The 25,135-nt window shown below is 40.6% G+C and overlaps 1 protein-coding gene across 5 annotated transcripts in view; it reads left to right on the forward strand.

Annotated features, from left to right (window-relative positions):
* The window catches only part of LOC105486007 (StAR related lipid transfer domain containing 13), a 553,767-nt gene that overhangs the window by 273,601 nt on the left and 255,031 nt on the right, over positions 1-25,135 (forward strand). The window contains exon 1 of one of the 5 annotated variants that reach the window (XM_071081474.1): positions 447-679. The exons of 3 other annotated variants lie outside the window; for them this stretch is intronic. Coding sequence is in view for 1 of the 2 variants with exons in the window: in XM_011748645.2 (XP_011746947.2) it covers positions 23,364-23,487 (124 nt within the window). In the remaining variant the exon portion in view is untranslated. Of the gene's footprint in view, positions 1-446; positions 680-23,115; positions 23,488-25,135 lie in introns of those variants that run through there. One more of the 5 variants, XM_011748645.2, reaches the window with a different exon arrangement.

Here is a 25,135-nt window from a genome sequence, read left to right on the forward strand (position 1 = left end):
CAGTAAGTTTTTCTTACTTGCTGAATACCATGTAACATCTTACTGACCAACCCCCTAGTACATGTTGCATTCCTTCCCAAAGCCAACCCTCCTCTTCCCCACAGTGGCCCCAGGCCTGTCTCCTAGAACTCTCAGCAGCCTTTGATATTGTTACCTGGAGGGCCCTTGACCTCCCTGCTTCCTTGGCTATCATAGAGCAGTGTCCTGGTGCTTCTTTCACCTCCCTAACTTCTCCTTCTCAGGCTTATTGGCTCCTCATTCTGTCCCCTAAGCCTAGGCACTGCCCAAGGTCTCTTCTTTCTTTGTTCTCTGTCAGGGAGATATCTCACCCAATCCCAAAGCTTCGTCATTCCATAAAGATCCATATCGATATCTAAATTGTCAGCTTCCTCCTTTCAAATTCTAATCCTTTTTTTTTTTTTTTTTTAGAGATGGGGTCTCGCTATGTTGGTCAGGATAGAGTGTGGTGGATATTCACAGGTGCAATCACAGCTCACTACAGCCATGAACTTCCAGGCTCAAGCGATGCTCCAACCTCAGCCTCCTGATTAGTTGGGACTATTAGGTGCCTGTCTAATCCTTCATTCTTGATTCTGTGCTTGAGACTGCCCCAGCTGGAATTCTTGCACCTTCACCCTGCTGCCTTCCCATTTTCTCCTCCGCACGACTTCCAGAATGTGTGAGTACCCACTAAGTCATAAACTCCAGGAGGACAAGGCTCTTTGTTGTCATTTTTATTTAAACTTAGGTATCCTTAGCACTTTAGAACAGTACCTGGCACATAATTGACATTTGGAAAATACTGAGTGAATGAATGAATATCACTTCATCTCTACCCGCTGCAAACCAGCCTAACTCATCTTTATGTCCTGTTCATCACCTGTGCTTAAAGCTAGGGTGTAGCTTTATACATTAAGCTTATATTAAGTAATATGGTCAAAACCATATTAAGTAATATAGTTTAAGTAATATGGTAAAACCATAGTTAAATAGTATGGTCAAACCATATTTCTCTTCTATTAAGTATGGTTTTACCATATTACTTAATATGAAGCATATTAAGTAATATGATCAAATCCAGTCATATTACTTACTCAGCCAAACTGGGGCATTTTTTGGTTTGAAAGGGGGCTGATATGGTTGACTGTGTCCCCACCCTGCTAATAAAAGCATACCTGAGACTGGGGAATTCATTCTGAATTGTAGTTCCCACAATCTCCACGTGTCATGGGAGAGATCCAGTGGGAGGTAATTGACTCTCGGGAGTGGTTACCTCCATGCTGTTCTCATGATAGTGAGTTCTCACGGAATCTGACGGTTTTTAAGGGGCTTTTCCTGCTCTTTGCTCAGCACTTCTCCTTGCTGCTGCCATGTGAAGAAGGACGTGTTTACTTCCCCTTCTGCCATGGTTCTAAGTTTGCTGAGGCCTCCCCCAGCCCTGTTGAACTGTGAGTCAATTAAACCTCTTGCCTTTATAAATTACCCAGTCTCAGGTATGATTTTATTAGCAGGGTGAGAATGGACCAATACAGGGGCACTGTGAATAATTATGCTGGGATGACAGGCATAAACTTAACCTGATTGTATGCTTATCCTAATCATTAGTATTTTTTAATTTTCTTCCTCATCTATTCCCTTGCATTGCCAGCTGCCGAGACACACATCTGCCTTTGCACCGTCCTCTCACTTAGTCTTCCCTTTGCATTCTCTCCCCCACTTGCCTGTTCAGGCTTTGGCACATCTAGACTGGTTTCTATTAACAGCCTCTTGACTGGTCCCCCTGAGCCTAACCAGTCTCCCCAGTGTCTGTCTCTGCCCATTCTATTCCCACCTACACATGGCTGCTGGATTAATTTTCCTAAGGGATAGCACCAGTAATACAATTTCTCTACCCAGAAGAGTTTCACTGGTTCTTCATTAATTCTGAAATCCATACAAACTTGCGGCTTTTAAAACCTTCAATCTTGGGCCAGTCTTATTTGTAGGTATGGATACTCAAGACATGAGTACTAAGAGCGGCATTGGCATCACCATTTCTAATGGGGGCCTATTAGAAATAAAGAATTTTGAATTGTGTATTAGACCTATAGAATCAGAGTCTACAATTTAGCAAGATTCCCCAGTGATCTGTATAAACATTAAAGTTTGACAAGCACTCTTCTACACTGTAACAAGGAGAAATCACAGCTCTAAAATCCCCCCAAGATTTTAGCTTCCATGCTTTATTTGTGTGGGTCACTTTTTGTAGGATACCTGCCCCCAACATCTCTATTTAGTAAAATTGCATTAATCTTCCAAAGATGAACTCCAGCAACTATATACTCCATGAAAAACTTTCCTGTAACTACTAAATACTATCTTTGCATTCTCTGAACACCATAGTATTTAATTTCTAGTGGCTTGTCACTATCTCTCTTACCTTGAATTACAGATATTCTGGCACTAATTTTATACACACACTCATCTCCTCCTTACATTGTTAGCACAATATGGGTAGTAACTTTTTTTATTGTGATAAAATATACATAACATAAAATTTACCATTTAAACCATTTTAAGTATATAGTTCTTTGGCATTAAGCACATTTATATTGTTATATAACTATCACCACTGTCCATCTCCAGAACTTTTTAATTATCCCAGACTAAAACTTGTACTCATTAAACATCAAATTCCCATTCCCCAGCCCCTGGAAACCACCATTTCTACTTTTTGTCTGTATGAATTTGACAACTCATACAAGTGGAATCATGTATTATTTTCCTTTTATGACTAGCTTATTTCACTTAGCATAATGTCTTCAAGGTTTATCAATGTTGTAACATGCACCAGAATTTCCTTCCTTTTAAAGGTTGAATAATATTTTACTGTAGGTATATACCACAGTTTGCTTAATCATTCATCTATTGATGAACATTTGGGTTTCTTCCACATTTTGGTTCTTGTGCATAATGCAGTTATGGATATGGGTGTAAATATCTGTTCAAATTGCTGATTTCAATTACGTGGGGTATATATTCAGCAATGGAATTGCTGGATCACATGGAAATTCTATTTTTAATTATTTGAGTAACCTTTATACTGTTTTCCATAGTGGCTTTGCCATTCTACATTCCTACCAGCAGCCTGAAGATTCCAATTTCTCTACATTCTCACTAACACTTATTTTCTGTGTGTGTGTGTGTGTGTGTGTGTGTATGTGTGTGTTTTTAATAACAGCCTCCTAATGGTATAGGTCTGAGATGGTATCTCATTGTAGTTTTGATTCACATTTCCCTACTGATTGAAGATATTGAGCATCTTTTCATGTGCTTGTTGGCCATCTGTATATCTTATTGGCAGAAATATCTATTCAAATTCTTTGCCCACTTTTTAATTGGGTTCCTTGCTGTTGTTGAGTTTTAGGAATTCTTTATATGTGCTGAATATTAACCCTTCTTAGATCTGTAACTTGCAAATATTTCCTACCATATGGGCTTTTTTTCTCTGTCTGCAGCGTCCTTTATTATAGGAACTGTTCAAAGAACAAATGAACCTAACGATAGTGCTTTCAAATGGTGTCTAATCTATATTTATATTTTTAATTTGAACTGTTAAACGACGCTTAATTAATGATTTATCACTGTGCTTAAATTTATGATGAAACCTGACTAAAATTAACTTTGCTTTAAAATTATTTTGGTCAAATCCAATGAGATCGGGGAATGCCAAATATAATTGTGAACATTTTCAGGCTTGAGCTCTGTTTGGGGTGCACAAAGGAAGCTTCAAAACATAGACTGACCATGTCCCATCATTGTCCTTAGATTTAAAATCTTAACACTTACACAGGGAGGCTTTGAATATTACTTGCTAGTGTATGGCAAGAAAGATTAGAAATTATTTGTAGTACAATTGGAGGAACGTTTAAATTCCTGTGTTTGGTTAGGGGTTGTAGCATAATAAAAGTCAAATGAAAAATAGAAAGTAGCTCTGAAAGAAATAAACTTGCAGAGAAGTAAGGATGTTTATAAAAATTCAGCATGTAGCCTGAAGCATGACCTCTGTTGGTCTTAATGTAATCAAATTCATCATTGATATGGCAGTAGCAAATGAGAAAAGCTAGTGGACATTTGTGGGGTAATGAAAACAAAAGGATAGTTATTTGTTTTTTCTGAATTGTATTATTTGGCTAATGTATAGGCCAAGAAAACTACTAATAATAGCCAAAACAATCCTGTCTCAGTTTTACTTTCTCACACTCTGGCCTTTCTGCTTTGTGATTTATTTTTAGCTCAAGAACTTCCTACCACAAACTCTCATTAGGCCATAGAGTCACATTGGTTGTATATGGCTATAACCGTGTGCCTTCTGTGGGATAGTTTAATGGAAATTCAGTCGGTTCATGTTTGAAAGGATTACATAAAACTTCTTTGAATAATTAGCACAGCATCCCAACAAAGGGTTAGTTGATTTTTTTCCCATGAAAGGTCAGACAAGAGAAAGTCATTTAGAAGGCATACAAGATTGCTTTCCTGGGGTCATTTTCATTCTGAATTATGAAACAACTTCAAAGACATGAGTCAATCTCTTAGTATTTTTTGATACAAAACATTACTATTGAGTAACTGTAGTTCAGTGACAACATCTTCACTGGATTAACATAAATGAGAGCTAATAATGGTGCATTCATGCACATATGTAGGTGTATTCAAAGGGTATGTGTGAGGACATTAGCCAGCGTCATTCTTAGCCCTTCATTATGACTCCCTATTTACTCAACTCCTGACTTTATGATGAATGATTCATTTGGAATGAACTTTTTGTGCCCTTTCAGATATATAGAGGTTACATATGTCCCCCTGACTGCTTACGTCTAATACTTTCAACTTTTTTCTGGCTTTTGTAGACTCTTTCACTAACCTTTGTTTTGAAGTGATTTGTCTGATTGCTTACATTAAAAGGGGTTAAACATGAATAGAGAGTCAGAGTGGGGAATCCATAGGCCCTCTCACTTCTTTCTGATTGGTTGCTTGTTAAGTCGAAAATGTGGCAGGTGTTTCTGAGATGCAACCAATTCTTTCAAGTTTCTTTGTCTGAACTTTAATTGGAATTCAAACAGAAGTAAATTTCATGATGACATTTTCCTAATTTCAGTTCTGAAATAGAAGAGATATGGTATTGTATAAAAACCCTGCATTGAAAATGAGGAGTTCATGCATTAGGTATAAAACGTGTACCTGTAATTATATAATTTTAGAAAAGAGACCTCAGAGGATCTCCATTTTATTTCTCACTTTACAAATGAGAAAGCAAATGAGAGCTGGTGAGTTTAAGGGACCAACCAAACGTTCTCTAGCTCATCAATGACAGAGCAAGGATGAGAATTCAGGGAGCAGAAGGGAACTCAGTGCAGTGTCCTTTTTACTATTGCATATCACCTTCCTTCAGTGAGTCCTTTTCAGAAGCAGCATACTAATCAATTCTTGCCTTTTTAATCAGACAAACCCTGGGCAAAGATGAAATCAAAAGATTGTTTCTTTATTATATGTTGAAATTTTTCTTAACCTTCACCATGAAAAAATAATGCTTATATAAAAATAATGCTTAAAATAGCAAATATTTTTGACAAGGTGACAAAATGCTCTCTGGTAGGTAGGAAATCCTTAATGGCATCAGTCTAAAATTCATAGTGGTTGACAACTTCATACACAGACCCAAAGAGGGTCCACTTTCTCAGAGGTTTTTCAGAAAGGACATAGTGTCTAACAGGTTTAACCAGAGAAGATATGGAAACAAACAAACAAAAAAAGCTGACCTTTTCTATAGCATACTTTCAGATGTTAGTAAAGGTGAGAATAGACAAGACTAGGATAGCATTTCAGAGTATCTCTTTGCTCAGATGGTAGAAGCATTGACATTGAAGGAGGAAAGATAATGAAATCCTTTCTTTTATTGAGGAGGAGCCCATGTAAAATTTCTGGGAGCATATTTCATACCAGTTTATTTAGAGATGAAGTGGATTGATCTTGATTGTGAGACAGATTTTTAGACAAAACTAATTATTTCTTTGAAATTATTTTTTCTATACTTAAAGAAAATGTCAAAGTGACTGGGAGCGGTTGCTCACACCTGTAATCTCAGCACTTTGGGAGGCTGAGACGGGAGGATCACCTGAGGTCAGGAGTTAAAGACCAGCCTGGCCAACATGGTGAAACCCATCTCTACCAAAAATACAAAACTTAGCCCAGCATGGTGGTGGGTGCCTGTAACACTAGCCGAGGCATGAGAATCGCTTGAACCCGGGAGGCGGAGTTGCAGTGAGCCAAGATCATGCCACTACACTCCAGCCTGGGCGACAGAATGAGATTCTGTCTCAAAAAAAAAAAAAAAAAAAAAAAAAAAAAAGAACAAGAAAAGAAAATATGTCAAAGGAAAACAGAGTGACTTTCAGAAAATATAATTTTGTTTTACGTAAGAATGCTGCAAAATACCAGGATACTGATTAAATTATAACCAAGCACCAAATAAATCCTAGGATATTTTTTAAATGCTACTAGCAGTGTTGTACATGTATTTCTTCTTCTGAAACTAATTGTACCATGAAAACCATTGTTCCCTATTCTCCCGACCCTGCTGAGAGCGAGAGATGTATGGAAATTCAGCAAAAGTGACCCATAAATATCAAAATTAATTCATTCTAGGAATTCATTTGATTCTGGGAGGATCAAATCATTTATTTGATTCTAAAAGGATCAAAGGTGGTTAGTAGAGCTGTTTACAATAGATTCACTTAAAAAAGCTCCCAGTGATTGATGGTTTTACGTGCCAGGCCATTCTAAGTACTTTACAAATATCTTATTTAATCTTTGCAACTGTCCTATGAGGCGGGGAAAATTATTGTCCCCATTTTACAGATAAGAAAGCAGAAACACCAGAGAAGCTATAACTTGTTCCAGCAAATAGCAGAGCTCAACTGGAAAACATCTAGGATAAAGGCCATGAACAATATGCTTATGTACTTTATCATGCAGCTTCCATCTATTTCTAATATTTAGAGCTATCATGATAATTTGTCTTTTGAATGTAACGCTAGAAACATCTGGAGAAATTAAGTTTAAAAAATTTAAAGCTTATGACTCGATCAATATTTCTTGAATCACTTAACAGATGTTTATTGAGGGGCAACTGTGAGCCAAGCCCAGGGATTTTCTTTTCCATTAATGATAAGTTTCTCTCAAAGCAAGGGAAATTTCTTCCAACTGCCTTCAAAAAAAAAAAAAAAAAACTGTATGTAAAAAATATATGTAATGCACGTATATGTGCATGTATGAACATATATACACATTTTAAAACAAATAGAAAGTGAGCTTTCAGATCCTTTGTACAAGCCTAAAACAAGTGACATTCGATTAGAAGAAAAGTATGTTCTCAAGTTGATTTCCATTTGCCTTGAACTACTAGATCTGTTTCCACACCATTAACTTTGCTCAGGACAGACAAATAAGGATCCATTAGAAAACGTTCTTAACTTAAATGTAAGCTTTTTTGAAGTGGGCATTATTTTTTTGGTAACTAACGTCAAGTGCACTGAAATGGAATAAAGATGGTGATTTTTCAAGGTATTTGAAGGGAGAAAGCCTCAGCAAGAGTGGTATGCATTTTCACTGCAAAAGGCCAGATTTAATTTGGCAGTGGAGATCAAGGAGCAGGTAAGGTTTCATCTGTGTCAGCAGTAAAAGGAAACAACAGAGGCACCTGCCAAATATCTCAATTGTTTCAGAAGCTGACAAGGGTGGGAGGAGGCTACTTCTGAATTGGTCTAGGATGCCCGATGAGGCTAAATAGAAGTAAAGATGTTACCCCGCTTGTAGAGTGGCGGGATAAAATGCAGAACAATACAGACACCAATGCATTTTATGGGACATATAGGGAAAAATTATTTGTTTGTTCACTTGAAATTCAAATTGACACATCCTGTGTGTCTATTTGCTAAATCTGGTAGCCCCATTCACTTCCCAAGTCTGCAGCTCACCCGGGCTCCAAGCTACTGGTGGCTCCCATGGTCTTGGTCAGAGATGCCAGTAGGGGATATATATGGATTGTGCTGGAATCTCTAACGAGGAATGTACGGAGGGCCTTCCAGAACAGTTTCCTGGAGGCTGGAAATTCCTGCCGGCCTAACCCCATGGGAGGCACACTAAATGTTGGGCCGGCTTCTCTGAGTGCTGGTTGGAGGAGGGTTAGTTGGCTTGCCTCATATCCGCAGCCACCACCTTGTTTCTGTCCAGACTGTCATTCTCAAAGCTTTCCTACTCTATACTCTTGTTTAAGACCCTTCACAGCACAGGCCCTTTTGTTCCTATGTTGCTCTCTCTAGCACCAAGCACAGAGCCCAGGACATAGTAGATGTCCAGTAAATGTTTCCTGAACTTGATGTTTTCAAAGGTGGTGGTGCTGTTGCTGCTGCTGTTTCTTGCTAAAAACAGCAAGGAGGAAACAGGGATAAATTGTTCCATCCTGGTCATCCATTATTTTTCTTAATTTTTGAAAGCCCATAGTGAAAGACAGAGCTGCATGCATATAATGCCTTTATACTATGTGTCCAACACAGTGTCTGGGACACAGAACGTACCCAACAAATATTTGTTGAGTGAGTGAATGTTAATTATGACATTTGAGTATAAAGAGGGCTGGCATAGATCTATCTACGATTCTCAGGAGTACCATTTCACTGAAAGAGTTTTCCTGTGTTATAGGCACCGGGCCAGGATCGAGGAGGGAGGCTGGTTAGATGTGACCTAGCTCGGGACACATTGAGAAGAGTTGGTGGGGGTTTCAAGGAGGAAGTGGAGGCAGATATGAGTCATGGGGTTTACTCCCCTGAGATAAGAAGTGTTTGAAGTAAGGGGGAGAGACTGGGGTAAAAGCAGTACCAAACAGCAGTAATAAGAAAAAGAAAGAGGAAGGAAACCCCAAACCACATTATCAGGAAGCTAGGGAGAGTTCTTATAGTTACTGGGCCCTTGGAACACTTTTTTCCAAATGGCCACATATCTGGCCGTGACAGATGTAAATTAATATGCACTAATTGTGAGAGATTACTAAATCCTTAGATTCACCTAAAACAACACACTTTCTTAAATGTAGTTCAATTAGGCCGGGCGCGGTGGCTCAAGCCTGTAATCCCAGCACTTTGGGAGGCCGAGACGGGCGGATCATGAGGTCAGGAGATCGAGACCATCCTGGCTAATACGGTGAAACCCCGTCTCTACTAAAAAATACAAAAAAAAAAAACTAGCCGGGCGAAGTGGCGGGTGCCTGTAGTCCCAGCTACTCGGGAGGCTGAGGCAGGAGAATGGCGTGAACCCGAGAGGAGGAGCTTGCAGTGAGCTGAGATCCGGCCACTGCACTCCAGCCTGGGTGACAGAGCAAGACTCCGTCTCAAAAAAAAAAAAAAAAAAAAAAAAAAAGAAATCCTTATCACACTTCACTACAACATTGGATACAGGCAGGAAAACAATACTTTCAGTGAGAACTGAGTTTTCCCCAAAATTGCCTCTAATTGATTTACATTATATAATAAGATGAAGGCATGCTAGATAGGCAACCTGATGCCATCTTACTTTGGGATGCTTTTCTCACGAGGATGAAAGCAGAAATGGACCAGCTTAAAGCAAACCTAACAATGGGACGCTCAAGAATTAAACAAATGGCTGTGAAACCGTAAGGAACTTACTGCTGGGGGTTCTAATACATGAGGTATGTTTTATTGTTGTTTTTACTATTTGTCCTTTTTTTTTTTTTTTTTTTTTTTTTTTTTTTTTTTGAGAGCTACTCGCCTTTGGGAAGTGATAGTTTTAATCTTTTTTCTCCTTACTGCAGTTAACTGGATCGCAGATATCATAGACTGAATTTAATTGAAGCCAGCTTGTATGTGTCATTGATTAACTGTTTAAGGCAGAGAACTGTCTGCAGGTTTCAAAACTCAGCTTGAAGTTTTTACCCAAATGTGTGCTTTATTAGAAATAAATTGAAAGAAGATCTGGAAACAGCTGGAAACATTCTTTTTTTATGTCTAACATACATTTTGTAAGAGAAAAGCAGTCAAAAATTAAGTCATTTGGACTATGATAAAGCTCATCTCTGACCTGATAAAAAATGTGCTTTTCCCTTGTTCTTGATATATTATCTCATAGCGATAGAAGAATCATGAATGTGCATGCTGTTAATGCTGCCATTAATCACTTGGCTATATACTGATTTCAATGTATTTTTAAGGCAGACATAGACTACCAGATACTTAAGTGGTATTCTCTCACAGGCCATGGGTAACCTTCTGTCCTATGACTCAAAATCCCTCATGGAAAATAAACTTTTAGCTTGAATCCAAAAGGTTAGCTTTCATAAGAGTTCATCTTTGAACCCCCAGCAATAAGCTCCTTTCACTAAATGTTGATATAATATCCGGCCTATCAAATGAAATCAGTGTTTGATGTTTATGAAACTCATAGGACTGTACAAACGTGCTATTTTATAAGGCATTAATCCAGAGGTCCAATAATATGTACAGTGAAGTTTATCTTGACAGGTGAATCAACTCATTGCTAAGGAAAATAGCCGGACAATACTATCCTTGTTACTGAGCTGCAGGTGTTTAAAGAGCTTAGTGAACTAAGGGGGAAATTTCCCAGCACCACATGGCAGGAATGAATGGTAGGGAAGGAAGCAAATCTCAGTTAGTTGGTTAGGCAGGTGTTTAGAAAATTTAAAAGGGAAAATAGAAATCTAAAATCCAAAGCAGGTACCTGATTAAGTTTTTATGGCCTTATTAGAAATAATAAAAGAGCTACGGTTAGAAACGGGAAGATGAAGTTATTTCTTTCTAAATAATCTTTTTTAGAATAATAAAGTGAAAGTTTTGGAGATAACCTCACTCTGAAAATTTACAGTGTCCAGATTACAGGGAATTCAGTTATCTAAAAACAAACATACTGGCTATCAGCCTCTGAAATATTTGTTAAATCCCTGCAGGGTCTGTGACAGAGTTCTATCCTTGATCCTGTCTTTCTTAAGCTAGCTGTAATAGAATGGCAAGAAGTATTATTTGCAAGCATTTTTGACAATAGTAGTCCAGTGATCTATACATATAAGTGATATATTCATTGACATACTGAGCAAGTATAAGCCATTCTGTGTCTATGATACTATACCTAGAAAAAAATTCTATATAACCCTGTGATAAAAGTCTCCAACCAGCATTTTTAAGAAAATACTTGCCTAAAATTTTAAAAAGAAAACTATCGATGGATGTATTTTCAGTATGCTGATAATACCTTAATAAAAATATTTTAAAACATGAGGGTGGCACCAAAAATAAAATAAAAGCATTGAAAAGAAATTAGGAAAATAACAGAAAGGGATTTGTCAGCAGCAGCAATTAATGGCTTGAGTGAAAACTATTATGTTTTATAATTATACCAAGAAAACCATGCTAAGTAGAGAGAAGACAATCAAAGCAAAATGTTTTACTGGTCCAACACCTGACCTGCAATGAATTTATAGTTCATGGGTGAGGGTTACAGTGAGCATGATTTATTCTTCATGGTATTGAAACCTGAAGAATTGCATTTAGTATTTAACTCTCTCACTATTCATCTACAAAGCCCCTTTGATGAAATCATGGCATTTTATCTGCTAGATAATCTTATGTTCACTCTTGGCTGCTACTACCTAAGGGTCAAGGAGGGAAATCTCAAGTCTTGCTACCTGCCTTATCTTCCTTGGCAGGGCTCACTCCTCCAGCCCCGACTGTCACCATCCAGCATCCCGAGGTGTTCAGATGCACAGTTTAACCTTATAACTGTGCACTGAATGCAGAGGCACCAGCTGTGTACTGTTGATGCACATGAGAAGCCTACCTTTATTTTGCCTAGTTCCCTTTGCTCTATTAAAGCATCTAAAAACATCTCCTTCCAGCATCTCCTGTTACCAATTCCTGTTACTTTCTAGATTTCTCTATCAGGAGCCTCAAGGCTGTGGATGTTTGTTTGGTCCACCTCTTCCCACGCTTCCCCATAGAAGCCCCCATTCCCTTCAGCCTCCGTTTCTTACCCTCATCTCTTAGGAACCCGGGACCTTTACTGCTTGAGGCTCAGATGAGCCTCAGTCCGTTCATTTTGTGGTCATCTCACATCAGTGTGGAAGGTGCCCAGCTGATTCGTCTCCAGAGTTTTTACCTCTTGCAGTCACCTCTGTCCAGAGTGAATTCCCGCAGTTTCTGTTCCTGCTCCAGCCCTTTTATATGTTGTATTGGAGCCCCTCTCTGTTCTCCTGGTTTCATGTAACTGCTACCTTTCTTTTCTCATCCATATCCTGTAGTTTTTGCTCCTCTTTCTTAATCGTTATTCTATTCTCCTTTAAAACCACACACACATTGCCCACAAGGAAGTTATATTTTCCCCTAAATTTTCCCCTTAAATTTTACAACATTTTTAAAAAAATTGTATTCCCATTCAGACACACAACGAACTTGCACATTAAATTCATGATAAACTCTTAAATATTAAGAGTAACCAATTCATTTTTATTATATTTTTAAAATACTGATGACTGTGCATTTATCTTTTAACAAAGAACACTTCAAACTCCAACTTTGGTGTGAGTGGAGTCAAGAGTTTATTTTACTATGTTTTTAAATTTTATTTTTTGTTGAGATGGAGTCTCATATGTTGCTTAGATTGGTCTTGAACTCTTGGCCTCCCAAAATGCTATGATTACAGGCTTGAGTCACTGTGCCTGGCTGAGGGAGGGGGTTAATTTATGATAGCATTAGTTTAATCAAGTGTAAAATGTAGATTTGAGGGGGGAGGACCTTAAGTAATGTTTTAAATTAATCAGCTTGATCAAATATTCCAAAACACTGTTCATCACATTCACCCATAATGCATGGCTATTGTGAAATTTCCTGTCATTCATGGCTAATCAATTGTGACTTAATAGTTATGTGTTTGTATGTGCATTTTCTATGTTTTTAATGAATTAATGCTAAATATTTCAACATTTGGAAGGATAATGCATCGGTATACCTAACTTCTCTAGCCCACTCTACAGCCCCAGTTTTCAATTCTTAATTCATTCAGTCAATATATATTGAGCATTTATTATGTTATTAGCACTGCATTCACCACTAGGGATGCAGACATTAAAAATCCACTTCCTACCCTCAGGAGGGTTATAATCCAATCTAGTAAGAAAACCGTTACTTTGTGGGGCTTAGGCATAACTTTAGAAAAGAAGAGTCAGTGTGCTCCAGGCAGGAGGAACATGTGCAAAGGCACTGAGGCAGAGAGTGTGGTGCATTCAAGGAACTGCCAGTTCCTCTCTTTCCCCTGTGAGTATCTGACAAGTGTTGGTGTTGAGGGTAAGAGGAAGAAAGCATACCAGGGCCTCGAGGACAGTGATGAAGATTTAAGCTAACCACTGTGACTGTTCCTGGAGAACAGGAACTAGACTCTGCTAGAGACAAGGCAAAGATTTTGCTGATAATTCTCACCCCATTGGCATCATGTCATCAGTCTGTGCAGTCTGGAACTTCATTGACTGTGTGTGGTGGCCTGCACATAAGACTAGATAGAGGGGTTTTGCCAAACAGGCACGGAATAACTAAGAAATAAAATAGCTCTTTGTGTGCATGCGTGTGTGTACTGAGAAAGTGTTTGAAAGTTTGGTTCATAGAGCTTAACCCAAGTCTAGGAGGGCATGATGTCAAGGAAAAGGACTGATTAAGTAAAGGAAAGGCAAATGCAAAGATCACAAGACAAGATGAGGAATGCTAAAAGGATACAAGTACCATATAGAAGCTAAGATAAAGCTTCAAGATTCTGGAAGCACAGTGGTAGTGACTTGGCCCGGGGTGCGTCCCTGGGAGTAGGTGGGGTGAAGTGGAGTGGAGACAAATGTCCTGGAGTTGTGAGTTGAAATATTTAAGCTCTCCAGGTGATGCAGGACAGACTCTTCTAGAATTGATAATTTCCGCTGATGGCACTAGCTTTCTTGGCAAATGACGTGTGATTCCTTGAGCATCTAGTGTGCGTCAAACACTGCGCTAGGTGCCGGCAATCAGTGTCTGGAAAGAAAGACAAGGTCCTTGCTCTTATGGGATTTACAATCTAGTGAAGGGGCAAGTCAAGCAAGGAATAAAAAATAATCACAAAATATTATGTGGACATATGTTCTGGTCAGAGTTTAGTGAAGTTTGATCATAAAATGGTCAGGAAAGGCTTCCAAAGAGGGGACAGCTATGCTAAGACCTAAAAGTTAAGAAAATCAAATTCAACAACCTATGTTGTTGTGGTGGTTGTCATTGTTGTTGTTGAGTTCACCATGTGCCGGGCAGTGTTCTAGGAACAGAGGATGCAAAGAGAAATAAAATAGAGGTCCAGGGTTACACAAATAAAATAGAGCTATCGATAAAATCCATTAAATCCAAAAGATTTCCCAGGACTCCAAAGATGGATTTGGATTTGTAGTTTTTCCCTTATTGATATGGTTTGGATGTTTGTCCCCTCCAAATCTCATGTGCAAATGTGATTCCCAGGGTTGGAGGTGGAGCCTGGTGGGAGGTGATTGGATCATAAGGATGGATAACTCATGAATAGTTTAGCACCATCCCCTTGGTGATGAATGAGTTCTCACTCAGTTAGTCCACACAAGAGCTGGTTGTCCCTCACCGTTGCTCTTGCTCTTGCCATGTGATCCTCCTGCCCGCTCCCGCTTCTGCCATGATTGTAAGCTTCCTGAGGCCCTCACCATAAGCCAAGCAGATGTTGGTGCCACACTTGTACAGCCTGCAGAACAATGTACCAATTAAATCTATTTTCTTTATAAATTACCAAGCTTCAGGTATTTCTTTATAGTGACACAAAGTGGCCTAACACATTAAGTAATATCAAACATTTTTATTTTAAATGGTACTTGCAAAATAATGTATAAAAATAATTACAACAAATATATTATTAGCAATGAATGACTACTACTGAAGTGATATAGAAAATATAGTATTTTCTCATATGGAAGGTAAATGCAGTTGACCCTTTGATATAGTTTGGCTCTGCGTCCCCACCCAAATCTCATGTTGAATTGTAATTCCCAGTGTTGGGGGGGACCTCGTGGGAGGTGATTGAATCATGGGTGTGGATTTCCCCCTTGCTGTTCTCATGGTAGTGAGTGAGTTCTCATGAGATCTAGTTGTTTAAAAGTGTGTAGCACTTCCCCCTTCACTATCTTTCTCCTCTCCACCATGGTAAGACGTGCTTGCTTCTCCTTTGCCTCTTGCCATAATTGTGTAAGTTTCCTGAGGACTCCCAGCCATGCTTCCTGTACAGTCTGTGGAACTGTGAGTCAATTAAACCTCTTCTCTTTATAAATTAGCCAGTCTCGGGTAGTTCTTGAACAACGCAGGAGTTAGGGGGACCAGGTCCTCCTGCTCCCCCGACCTATAGTCAAAAATCCAAGTATAACTTTTGACTCCCCAGAAATTTAACTACTAATAGCTTACTGTTAACTGGAAGCCTTATCAATAATATAAACTGTTGGTTAACACATGTTTTGTTATTTTGCATGTATTATATATTATATTCTTTCATTAAAGCAAGTTAAAGAAAATATATTCACTATCCATTAAGTGCAAGTGGACCGTCACAAAGGTCTTCATTCTCATTGTCTTCACGTTGAGTAAGCTGATGAGAAGGAAGAAGAAAAGAGGGTTGGTCTTGCTGTCTCGGAGGTGGCAGAGGCAGAAGAAGTAGAGAAGGTGGAAAGGGAGGCAGGCACACTCAGTGTAGCGTTTTTTGAAAAAAAAAATCCACATGTAAGTGGACCCATGCTGTTCAAGCCTATATTGTTCAAGGATCAACTATGTGTCCTTCTGTGTAGACAGAAGGAAAATGTATATTAAACAATAAAAGTAATTTCCATTGCCCCAGATACTCTTAAAACTAATAACTCTCATTTATTAACCATGTTATCACAAGGCACTAACAGGAAGACACTTAAAGTTTTAAAAAGTTGAACTCCTAACCTAAGTGATCCACCCACCTTGGCCTCCCAAAGACTGGATTTAAAGATGGATGGTAAACATTTGAGTCTTGGTTCTGCAACTTATTAGCTGATGATTTTGATCAAATCATTTAAATTTTCTGAAATTGTTTTCCTGCCACTTTTGTTTTGTTTTTCTAAGGAGTAGCAGTTGACCTCATGTGCTAGTTATATTAAATAACGCTTACAAGACGCATTATCCTGGGTAGTGTTAAACTAGAGCAAGGTCTTATTAAAGATGAAATTCCTAAATAAAATGCCATACCTACACAGATTAATTAACAAGGTGGGAGGTAGTACTGAGATAGCTCCAAAAGACTTTCCTCTAGAATGTGGAACAAATGCTGCCTGCCTTTAGAGATGCCAAAGGTTTGTTCAATATGTATTTGTGGAATAAATATAATTGGAGTGGAGGGTTACCCCATGGAAGGCGACAAGGGTCCCAGCCCCTTCCAACTGTCCACACCAGTAAACATACTTAATCAGCCTTGATTTATGTCAGCAGTTGGAACACAATTAGGGCCACCAGGAGAGACCTGTGTCACTCTAGGAATAAAGATCTTTGTTGAATAAATATATTTTTATGCATGCAAGTAGGAAATGTACTTGCTCCATATGTGGATTTTCCCTAAACTTTCCTATTATTTACAATACCTTTCATTTTGATGACACTTTAATTATAAAACACTCTCATATATGGTTTAACTATGAGCAGGGTAGGTAGAACAAAGAGTTCTTTGCTGCATTTGACAGATAAGGAAACCTATGTTTAGGGAGATTAAATAGCTTCTATCTCTCCTACACCTTATCATTCCCAGAGCTGAGATGTGAATCCTATTCTCGTACCTCCCACATCCCGTGCTAGTTTATAATACTCATTAGTGACTTCTTGCTGTTTAGCATGAGGCTATTCAGAATTTGGCTGGACTGGAATCTCATGAGAATTGCAGAAATGGTTTAGGCAAACAACAACAATAGCAATTAAAATTTAATGAATGCTCATTATATGCCAGGCACCATTCTAAATATTTTGCATGTACTATTGCATTTGATCCTTGCCAAAAACCCTATGAGGTAAGCATTATTATAATCCCCATTTTATAGATGCTGAGGCTGAGGAACTCAGAAAATGGGTAACTTACGGAGATTACACAGCTAGTAGGTGCAGAGCCGTGGTATGAACCTAGTTGGCTACCTCCTCTGTCTGTGCCATCAGTCACTTCCCTGTACTGCCTGTGGGAACTGGGGACTGGCTTTCAGTGCTCTTCAGATGATGTGTTCATTGACCTTAAGAAGCTCGGTAACAACGGAAGAATGCTTCACAGTGTATGTTTGAGGTCTCAAACTACTCTATGTATACTAAGACAGTCATAACAAATTACCTAAATCGATATGCTAATGCGAGGTTGTGTGCTAAGCTAAGCTACTTACTCAACCTTTATAAAACAGACAGGCTGAAGGATGGCACAAGTGATGTCAAGATGATTTCAATCACTGGAAACGTCTTCAATCCAATGGCCTGTGAATGCCATCAGAAATTTGTAAGACACTTCCCCAAGGTCTCCCATATAGTAATCATTGTTCCCCAAAGTGTACATGAAAATATAGAAAGGAATTGTGATATTTGTAAAGTTGATGACTATGATATGACATTCAGCCTGAAGATTCAAAGCATTCACCAGTCTACATCAGGGAAATGTGAAACACAGCCAAAGTTATTAATTGGCAATGCAGAGTTTACAGCTAACACTAAATTTTGCTTCCAAGAAAGTGTAGAGCCTGATGCTTTTTTAATTAACAGAACAAAACCCAAAATGCAATCAAAATTGTTAGCATTCAAAGACTGGCAGATTCAGAGCATGGCAATGGGATACACAGATAGACCAATCAGGGCAGGCACAGATTGGTGACTGTGATCCAAGGACCCAGCTTGAAAAGTCAGCTTCTCCAGAACTTTCAGCAACACTTTTAAAATGAGGAAATAAATAATATGAGATTGCATTTCACAATCTCCAACAACATGTCCCTGAAATGGAGCCTGAAGGATACATCAAAGGAAGAGTTGCTACACCCCATCTCTCCTGGGAAGGGAACATGCAGGGAAAGAGTTGCAAGAGCTCTTCACCCTTCTACCCTGCAGCAAAGGAAAATGGGTCTCCTCAAGAAAGGCATTTCCCCACAGCAAAGCTGCAAGCAACATGAAATAATGCACTATGACTATGGGTTCTTGGTGAAGGATTCCTGGCCTGGTACAGTTAGAAATTGGGCTCTATTCTCAAGCAAAGGCTTCCAGCAAAAAAAATACCACAGCAAGCAGACCGTGGAATGTGCTTCTCCACTCTTCTGTAGGGGGTGATGGCACAGAATCAGAGTTGAACATGGGAGGGAAGTGGAAGGGATAAAAATGTAATGGAATTGCAGAGTTGTTGGCATTCAGATGTGTAGGTGGTGGGCGGCAAGTCCTGCTTATTGCCTGTGGTTGTGAAAGGCAATGGTGATGGTTCTTATTACATAGCAGTAAGGGAAGGAGAAAAATATATGTATTTTTTTCATTTGTCAAAGTTATTTATCACAGGATTATTTGTAATTTTAGAAATTTGGAGAAAAATGTCCAAAATTGTGAAAGCTTTAAAATAAATTATAGTGTGTTTATCCCACAGAATTTTAGATATTCATTAAAAACTATATTTTAAAAGAAAATACATTGGAAAAATGCTCACAATCTACTGCTTAGTGAAAAAAATGAAAAACTTGGTATAAAAACTCTTCCAAGTTTTTTTAATATGCAAGGAAAAAACTAAAAAGGCCAATTTTCAAATGTTGTCAGCTCTCTTTTTGGTAATATTACAGGTACTTTTAATGTTTCTATTATAATTTTTATGTGTTTAAAAAACTATAATTATCAGTGTGTATTACCTCTATGTTTAAAATTAATAAACATTATATAAGAAGAGAGTGATAATTAATGAGAATGAAGCAATATCAGCATAAGCATTCTTAAAATTTTCACTTATCCTAAGGAGGATCCTAGTGGTAACCAGTCATTTAAAACTATAGGAATAGTCATTCAGTCAGTAAATGATCCTACTCCTACTATGTGCTGTTCACTGAAAAAGGTACAAGGGGTTGAGAAATAAAAGTCCTGTACTAGTCCTAGTTGGAGGAACTCAGGACTGCAGGGACAACTGAGAAGAAACAGGTAAGGACACTTAGCTCTAGCTCTTTGATAAGTGCTCCTCTGGCAGTATCCCCAAAGCACAGCAGAAACACAGTGGAAGAGGAACCCATCCAGCCACTGGGATTTGTAGAAGGATCAAGGAGAAGGTGATATGTGAGTGCATCTGAGTTGAATCTCGAAGGATGAGTGAAGACGAAAAAAATTAGAGTAAGGGCATTCAAGCACAGCTGATATATAAAGACATAGAGTGCGGTGCAAGCAAGAGCTTTCAAATGGGACTCTTTTTATGCTGAAATTCAGGGAAGGGAAAGAGAAAACTTGAACTGAATTGGTTACTCAGGAGATAGAGAGGTGGGGAAAGATTGAAGCAATATAGGATGTATGGAGGAGTTTCAGATGTCTTCTAGATTTCTCTCTCAGTCACTAGATGGGTGGTAGCGCCAGTTGGCTCACATAGGAAATAGAGATGAAAAGCAGGTTTGGAAGGAAAGTTCTGGAGATACCCATCAGGAAGTTAAACAATACATGGCCCTAGAGTAGAATCATTCATTTATTCTATAAGTATTTACTGACCATAACTGTCCGCGACTGTTTTAGGTACTGAGGATGCACAAGCAAGTAAGACAGACAGGGCCTCAGTTCTTAGGGAGCTCACAGTCTGCCTGGGAGACCGACCACAAACAAACAAACATAATGTCTGGAAGTGGAAGTGCTATCAGGAAAACTAAACTAGATGTCGTGAGAAGGAGCTATTTCGGTTGGGTGTCAGGCACGGCTTCTTGAAAGGGCTCAGGATGGATTTGGGCTAGGACAGTAATGTGATTATGATAGTATTGTTGTTGGGAGCATAGGCTAGGTCCTTTCTGTGTGCCAAATGGATTATTTCATTTAATCCACACTGCAATCGTCTAGGGAGGTACTATTGAGAGGCAGAAACATATGCAGAATCAAACGGGACGCTGCCTTTAGCCACATTCTTAACCACATATACTGTCTATCTATAGCCCGTCAGGCCTTAAGAAGGACCATGTGAGGCCGTCTGTGAAAAGGAGGAACCCAGGGGAGGGTGTCGCCTGACAGCCACGAGACAAGCCTGTGTCAGAGGAAGGAAATGGGCTGCAGTGTCCAATGGTCCATGCACCCTGGAAAGGACAACAATAACTGGAACACGTCGTTAGATTTAGCAACCAGATGATTATTGGTGACCTTGGCAAGATCATGTTCATTGAGGAAGGGAGGAAGCCCAGATTGCAGTGTTGACAAGGAAAGACTTCTCTTCCCAGGGACACAGGGTAGAGGCAGTGGGCTTTAGAATGGCTGCTGTTGTTTTAGTTTTGGTTTGTTTAAAAGCAGGGTGAGACTGGAGGGTTGAGCCTATGGAGAGCGAGAGATTGAGGGTCTGTGAAGGAGAGGAAATAACCCATGTAGCAAAGTCCCTGTTGGGATAAGAAGGGAAAGAAAGCCCAACACATGTGAGGGGCGTGGTCTCGGGCTGGAAGAACAATACCTCTTCCACTGAGATGGAAGGGAAGAGTCTAAGCAAGAAGGGAGGTAGGGCTAGGGGGTTACCTGAGTTCTTTTCTCTGAAGTAGGTGATATTTTCATCTGGTGAAGGCCCCAGAGGGGATTCTACCTAAGGTTCAGCTTTAAAACAGATCTTGAGGAGAATGAGAGTGGATGCTGTACAAATGACTGCAAGTAGCCCTGAGGTTCCTATTGAGGTTGGAACACTTGGCATTTGTGGCAGCTCCATCTGCACAGCTGTGTGGTTTCTTCCAACAGGGCCAGCAGCCGGGGCTGGCAGAGAGCTGGGCCATGCTGGGTGGCACACACTGCTCAGCCGGCACCTGTTCCAGGCAGATCATTTCCGTCTTTCATCTGGGCTTCTCTTGGACAGTCCTCAATTCGTGGGCCATCCGACAGCCAGAACTAAACAAATGTGCAATGCCAGAATTTAGTCTTCACATTAGTCATTTAAGGAAAACCCCTAATCAATGGCATCTGAATATAAAATACGTGCTAGAATAGAAAGTAGTAGGGGCCCATGCTCTTGAGAGCTAAATGATCACTAAAATAGCTAGAATGGTTATGTTCTGTTCCCACGTGTATAATGTTAAAACTACTGCCTCTGTTTGATTCAATAAGGGGTCCCTTCTATAAGTCAAATACACAGCTTTCCTGGGAATGTAATTGTTAAACATTTTGTTGTTACACTGTATAGCAGCCACTTTAAGATAACAGGAGTCTTGTTCTTTGCAGAGCATTTTGTTACCTCTACATGCATACAAAGCAGAGGATGGAATCAAAAGGGTATTTGGCTTGGGTCCAGAAAGCAATCTGGATTAGTCTATATAACTGGCTGTCACAGTTTCAAGTCCATTTCTGATCCATGACTTATTGCTTCATAACTGACTATTTCAAAGATTTACCAGGATGCTACAAAAAAAAAAAAAAAAAAAGATCTCATTACTTTCTAGCTCATTCTGAGGTATGTTTCACTAGTTAACATTTTAAAATATTTAAAGTAACAAAATAAGACAATCAAGACTATTTCTTACCATTGTCCCTGTCATTCCCATTTTCTACCAACAAGATAAACTGATGGAGGGAATATTTGCTAGAAGTGTAGCAGAAGTGTAGAGGGAATACTTTAGCTAGAGGTTAGTTTCCACCCCCTAAGGCAGTAGCAATTTATATAATAGAGGAAGGACTGAATACTTCTAATTTTCAAACTTCCTGTAGAGCACCTGAAATTAAAATGAATATCTGATTAAATTTTGGTTCTTATTTGGCAGCCTGGTACAAAGACATTTAAAAAGAAATGAGATTCAAGCAATTTTGCAGATTCAAGAATTCAGAAATTCCTTTTGAAAAATGTGTTCCTCTCCCCAAACCTGAGGTGTAAGGCATTAATCACATCTCTGAATTAGTTAAATGTTGTCACAGTTACTTTCTTGGAAGACCTCAAAGCACTTCAGAAACGAAACTTTGTGAAATGCAGGACACCCTGAGGCCTGAGATAGTATTGTCTTCTCCTTATGAATGAGTTGAAGCCCAGGAAGTGGACTTGGACTTCAGTGATGATGTACTTCTTAAAGAGCCAATACACTTCCCTCTTTCCTTCAGGAATCAGAGTTAATTTCTAACTACAAGCCTACTTTACATTTTTGGCTAAAATACCTTAAAATTCTTCTATTTTTGTATTTCACTTCTTCATAATACCTACTTCTTTAACTGCATCCAGATTGTAATGCTTTCTCAAACTATGTAAATCTATTTTAGGTAGGTTCCTCATGGTTTGACCTTAATATTTTAAAGTTATTTTCCTCCTCATAATGGCTATGCAATGGAAATAATATTTTGACACTTCAAACCATATTAATTTGATTGTAGTTTGCAGCCAGATAATTATTTCATTGAAGAAATCAGGAAGGATTAACATAATGTTCAGTTTACCAATATTGAACATCAAAAGAATGTCAGCCAAACCGAGTAGCTGACTTCAAGTGACTTGAATTCAGGGAAACTGGGATGAGTTATGCTCTCACTGTAGCATATATAAATTTTTGTTGTTGTTGTAGTTGTGAAGATGGTAGTTTCTGAAACTGAAAAATAAAGGAAAGTATCAAGAAATAGGAGGAATATGGTCCAGCCCCTGATTTCTGGGTAAAACTGGAAGAAAGCTGGAAGCTCCTTGAGTGGGGGGCCGTGGGGACCAGGCTGTCAGGTTGGGCGAGGGAGGGAAGGGGAAGCGCGCTCCTGGAAGGCGTGGGGCGCGAGGCAGCCAGGGGGAGGGCAGGGGAGGGAGGGGGTGGAGGAGCGCCCAACGGAGGGGAGGAGGGGAGGAGAAGGAAAGTGGGAAAGGAGTAGAGGAGTTGGCGAGCGCAGAGATTGACCTAGCGTGGCGCTCCTGGTGGCCAGGCATCCCGGTCCTCGCGCGTGGCGCAGCCTCCCGGCGCCGGACTGACCCATGTCGCGCCCGCATTGGGTCCCGGGACCCCGGCGGGAGTGCCGCGTCCGTCCTCCCCAGTCGCCGGGAGTCTAAGTCGCGGGCCACGCGGGAGTGGCGGTGCCGAGCCCGCCGGTCGTTATGAGGAGGGATCTAACATGACCAGCAAACGGAAACCTTGCCAAACGCGGCTCAGGAGATCCATCAGTGAGCAGTTGCGGGACTCCACGGCCAGAGCCTGGGATCTGCTGTGGAAGAACGTCCGGGAGAGGCGGCTGGCAGGTCAGTGCCCCGGAGACGCCGGGACCCAGTGGGGCTGGGGAGGCGCTGACCGCGTAGCTCTCCCGGGCCCGCCGCCCTCCTCTGCCCTGGGATCCCGGGCATGAGTTTCAGAGCCCAAGGCCCGGGCGAGCGGGCTGCGGGCACCACCCTCCCTGGGCCGGGCCCCGAGCGCCCGCCCGCCGCACCTCCCGGTGGGTGGGTGTGGGCTCCGTGCCGGACGCGCGCTGACAGCCCGGCCTGGTGCTCCATGCTGGCGGGCCGCGGGACAGGGGTTACCTGGAGGGGCTGCCCCCTACTCCGCTGCCATCCCATTCCACCCCAGTGAATAAGTGCCCAGACCAAGTGGCCCTTCGCAAAGGCTGCCCCTTCCCAACTTTGCCTTCTCCACGTGGGACACATCCACTGAGTGCGCGGGAGGGAGAGTGAATGCAAGGCAAGGAGCACGTCCAAAGCGCCGCAGACCAGCTGCTCAGGGGTTGAGGGGGAGACGTGAAGGGATACAGGTGGACGGTAGTTGGTGCAGGTAGCTGGCTGGCTGTCCGCAGGCCCTGCCAGCTGTGAAAGCAGGCTTTCCTCCCTTTGAGGTTGCAAGGAAGGGCCTCCCTTTGGGACTCCATTGCCCACGAATCAGAGCAAGAGAGGAAGTGATTGTTTTGAGCCAGGAGGTCCTTAAGAATCCTTGCTTGGATCAGAAGGCCGCCCCATCCTTAGTACCTCCCCCAGTGTCACACTGCCCCTTGCTGCTTCTGTGCATGCTCCATGGAACCCTCTTTCTGTAGGGCCAAGGATGCAGTGGGTGGTCCAGCCACCTCAGAGCTTTCACTGGCAACTTTAGGACCCTTTAGTCACTGCCTCATGCCTGCCCCAATAAGAGAAAGTGGCCAGACTCCACAGCACAGTTCCTGGGCAGTGCAGGGTTTAGGGCCCCTTCGCCAACATGTTAGCTGCTGGAAGATGCTTCAGGGACTGGGGGAAGCATGATTGGAATGGCCCCTGAGGTGACCCCGAGGCAAGTCTATGGACCTTGTTGACTCTGTGTCCTCTCCAGGGCTATCTCTTGAGCTGGGCAGTGACCACCACATGGGGCAGAAGAAAGTTCTAGAGAAGAAGGTCTGATGCCTAGGCAGAAGGAAAGGATGCCACTGGTGAAGTGGGAGATCTAACCTTCTTTGAACTCCTCCCTTTTATCCTTATTTGAACTGTAAAGCAAGTGGTTTGCTAGATATTCTGCCCTTAAACTCATGCACCCACATCCCTCATCCACCTGAAAGCATTCTGGGGAAGATGCCCAGAATCTATAGCACCTTGAGAGAAGGTCGCTAGCAAGCTAAATTAAAAGCGGAGATTATGGATGATTCCAACACTTGATGTTGTAAGCATACGATGTTGATTCCACATTTTCTCTCCAACACAGTGGCCACATTTAGTGTGCACCCAAGAAATAAACAGACTTTTTTGGTTTGGACCCAGAAATAAATTGTGGTAACCCAGCAGTTTTGACTGTTGATGTTTAAAAACCTGTACATGCACTGTAGACCTCAATTAATAACAATTAATAACTTTCCCTATTATCATGCTAAATTGTATATTCTACATGATGGATGGTTTTAGAGAAATTTTTGTGGTCTAGTAAACTTTTGTTGCTTCA

The sequence above is a fragment of the Macaca nemestrina genome, chromosome 16 (genome assembly GCF_043159975.1).
Source record: "Macaca nemestrina isolate mMacNem1 chromosome 16, mMacNem.hap1, whole genome shotgun sequence".
In the NCBI taxonomy this organism is placed as follows: Eukaryota; Metazoa; Chordata; class Mammalia; order Primates; family Cercopithecidae; genus Macaca; species Macaca nemestrina.